Source organism: Apium graveolens, chromosome 2 (assembly GCF_009905375.1).
Source record: "Apium graveolens cultivar Ventura chromosome 2, ASM990537v1, whole genome shotgun sequence".
NCBI lineage: Eukaryota > Viridiplantae > Streptophyta > Magnoliopsida > Apiales > Apiaceae > Apium > Apium graveolens.
The window spans coordinates 239,382,264-239,385,682 of NC_133648.1; the positions used below are offsets into that span (position 1 = coordinate 239,382,264).

General features: G+C 37.2%; 1 protein-coding gene across 1 annotated transcript; it reads left to right on the forward strand.

Annotated features, from left to right (window-relative positions):
• Nucleotides 1-619: 619 nt before the first annotated feature.
• On the forward strand, nt 620-2,860 carry LOC141708224 (scarecrow-like protein 8). The gene has a single exon (XM_074511740.1). It carries the CDS (start codon nt 852-854, stop codon nt 2,643-2,645), a length of 1,794 nt encoding a protein of 597 aa, XP_074367841.1. The 5' UTR covers nt 620-851; the 3' UTR covers nt 2,646-2,860.
• The last annotated feature ends 559 nt before the right edge of the window (nt 2,861-3,419 follow it).

A 3,419-nucleotide genomic window follows, 5' to 3' on the forward strand; every position in this document is an offset into this window, starting at 1 on the left:
ATAAGAATAATTTTATTTTAAAATTATGATATAGGTACGCCTGATGATAAACTTCTATCATTACTAAATTTATCCAATCGTGCTCACTATAACTCATTTTTAAATGTATATGATTCTTTTTTTTCTTTCGTAGTTAAATTATCGAACATGCAAGAGTTTGTAACATTTTTTTTTATATTTAAAATCACACACACACGATAAGAGAAGAGAGAAGTAAAGAATTTAATTATACGTGCTTATTAAAATTAAATTGATCCAAAAAAATGAAGATCACATTAAAAAAGTCTACCAAAACTTTTTGTAAAATAAACTTCATTTCGCTATGATTTGCTTCAATTTTTCATTTATGTCCACCAAATCTCAGAAATAAAACTTCAAATCGTTATGATTTTCTTTAATTAGTCATTTATTCCTCATTTAAAACGCAAGAGCTGTACCACACGCGTATGAATTTATACAGAAAAAGGCATTTAGGTACGGGAGACGAATTTAATAATTTGTATCACCAGTCCACCACACAAAGAAACGCTAGAAAATGATTCAAAGTATCAAACCGGTGAACGATACGACAAACCTTCCACATAATAAAATAATCTCAATTATTTTAATTACATTTCTTACATAAATACACTACTTCATCAACAAACGCAAACAACTCTCCTCCATCTCTACTTACAAAAATTTAACCCCATACCCCCCTCTCTCTCTCTATTTCATGATATCTCCATATTAAATTTTCCTTACATTTTTATTTAATTTTAGAAGCCTTTTTCGTGCAAATGTCAAATCAGAATCAAACCTTTTGCTCCTATAATTAATTACACATTTTATTCTTGTGCTGAAAAGCTGAAATGGCGTCAGGTTTCTCCGGCGGTTACTCCGATTATTCAATTACCGGTAACATGAATACGAGATCTGTCACCGATCCACAACGTCCGTACATGTCAAATTCCGCCGGAATTAACTCCGACGTGTCATCTCAGGTGTTTAATCGCCGGCCTGATAATACAGGCAAGCGATCTTTAGCAGAGTTTCAGCAACACTTTCAACAACAACAACAATTAGCTTTGTATCTCAGGAACGTAAAGCAAAGAGCTAGCTATCAGCAACATGCTTCTCCGATATCTCCGCTCTCGCCGCCGATGGACTTTTACGGTAATTCTCACTCACCGGACATTTCTTCGCTTTCGTCTTCGTATAGAATTCCGATTTTTCAGCAATTACGACAACATCAACAACGACAACAACAGAATTCGCACCGGTATATTAATAATATGATTATAACTGCACAGCCACAGCCACAGCCTAGAGCTCAGGTTTCTGATATCCAACCTGAGAATAATATGATGAATCGGTTACAAGAGCTGGAGAAAGCGTTACTAGACGACGACGAAGAAGATCAAAACGACGTCGTGGCAGCTACTTCTGTTGTAACTAACAGCGAATGGTCCGATACAATTCAGAGACTAATCAACACGGATCACACCACAGTCTCTCCATCGCCAGCTTCATCCTCGTCGTCATGTTCATCTCCATCGATTAATTGCGCCAAACAGTCCTTAACGGAGGCCGCAACCGCGATCTCCGAAGGCAAATTCGACACGGCTAATGAAATATTGACGCGAGTGAGCAAAGTTTCCAACACTCAAGGCACTTCAGAGGAGAGATTGATGGCGTACATGTGTTCCGCGTTGAAAACGCGCCTGAATCAAACGGAGAACTCCCAGGACCTGTATAGTAAGGATCATTTGATGTCCGTACAAATGCTTTACGAAGTTTCGCCTTGTTTTAAGCTCGGATTCATGGCGGCTAATCTAGCAATTCTCGAAGCTGTACCTGATGATGCAAATAATGTGAAACTGCACGTTATTGATTTCGATATCGGACAGGCTGGCCAATACGTGCACTTACTTCACGCTTTAGCTGCGAAACGAACAGCGATTAAATCAATTTCTCTGAAAATAACCACATTTCAAGATCACGCCTCCGATTTAAAATCCGTTGGAGATGGATTAAAAGTTTTAGCAAGTAAAGTCGGTGTTAATTTGTGTTTTAGCGTCATGAATCTGAAGATTAACGAGTTTAATCTCGAATCATTTGGATTACAAGACGACGAAATTCTCGCTGTTAATTTCGCATTCCGTTTGTATAAATTACCAGACGAGAGCGTATCAACGGAGAATTTACGTGACGAGCTGCTCCGCCGTGTGAAAAATTTGTCACCGAAGGTTGTTACGGTAGTTGAGCAAGAGATGAATGCAAACACGGCGTCGTTTGTTGCGAGGGTGAATGAGACGTGTGGATATTATGCAGCATTGTTTGAGTCGTTGGACGCGACGGTACCGAGGAATAAAGTGGAGCGAGTTAAGATAGAGGAAGGACTGAGTCGAAAGATGTGTAACTCGGTTGCGTGTGAAGGGAGGGACCGTGTAGAAAGATGCGAAGTGTTGGGCAAGTGGCGGGCCCGAATGAGAATGGCTGGGTTCGAGGAGAAGGGACTGAGTCAGAAACTGGGTGAGTCGTTGCGAGTTAAACTCAACTCGGGTACACGTGTTAATCCGGGTTTTACGATAAAAGAAGAAGCTGGGGGAATTAGCTTTGGTTGGATGGGACGTTCTCTCACCGTCGCATCTGCTTGGCGTTAAGTGTTTTTTTTTGTTTTGACAGTTTCATTGAAATTAACTTAAGTTGAAGTAGTAGTATTTGTCAAATGTAATATTAGTATATTATTACTAAGAATTTGAGTAGAAATTATCAAATGATAGCTGTATTAATGTAACTTTAATGTTTCTGGCGAGAAAGAGCAATATGAATGTAATTTACAAATAATTTTGTGAAATGGGTGGTGTTTATTTATCAATTTTTTTACTGCTTGTCCAAGAATAATGCTGAATTCAATAAGTTTAAATTGACTAATTTATTCATAATAATCCTTTGTATATATAGAAGAAAAATTTCAATTAAAATAATTTAAACTGATAAAATTTCGAATATAATATGTTTCCGAGCACACATTAAAATTAATTAATTTATGAAATTTTACGTAATAAAAAATTATTAATTTGTCTGTGGGGTCGAGCAGAACAAATGAATAAGCGGCGCATTTGGATTCCACAGAATAAATTGTGTACGAGGGGCCTACAATATTTATTTTAGTTTGGGGGCGTTTGGCAGGAGGTGAATATATTAGGTTGTTTTTTTATGTATCTTCCCACCACAAGTGATAAATGGTGGGGCTTTTTCAGCTTACAAATTATACAATCACAATCACACATAGTAGAGTATATGGTTTGTTAATGTTATCTTTATATTGTCTATTTTCTCTCTTCTGGACTAGCTTAAATTTTGGAAAATGATATTGGGATAAGGGTCAGAGAGGGGTAAATGAATAGTGTATGGTTTGTCAATATTGTCTGGGT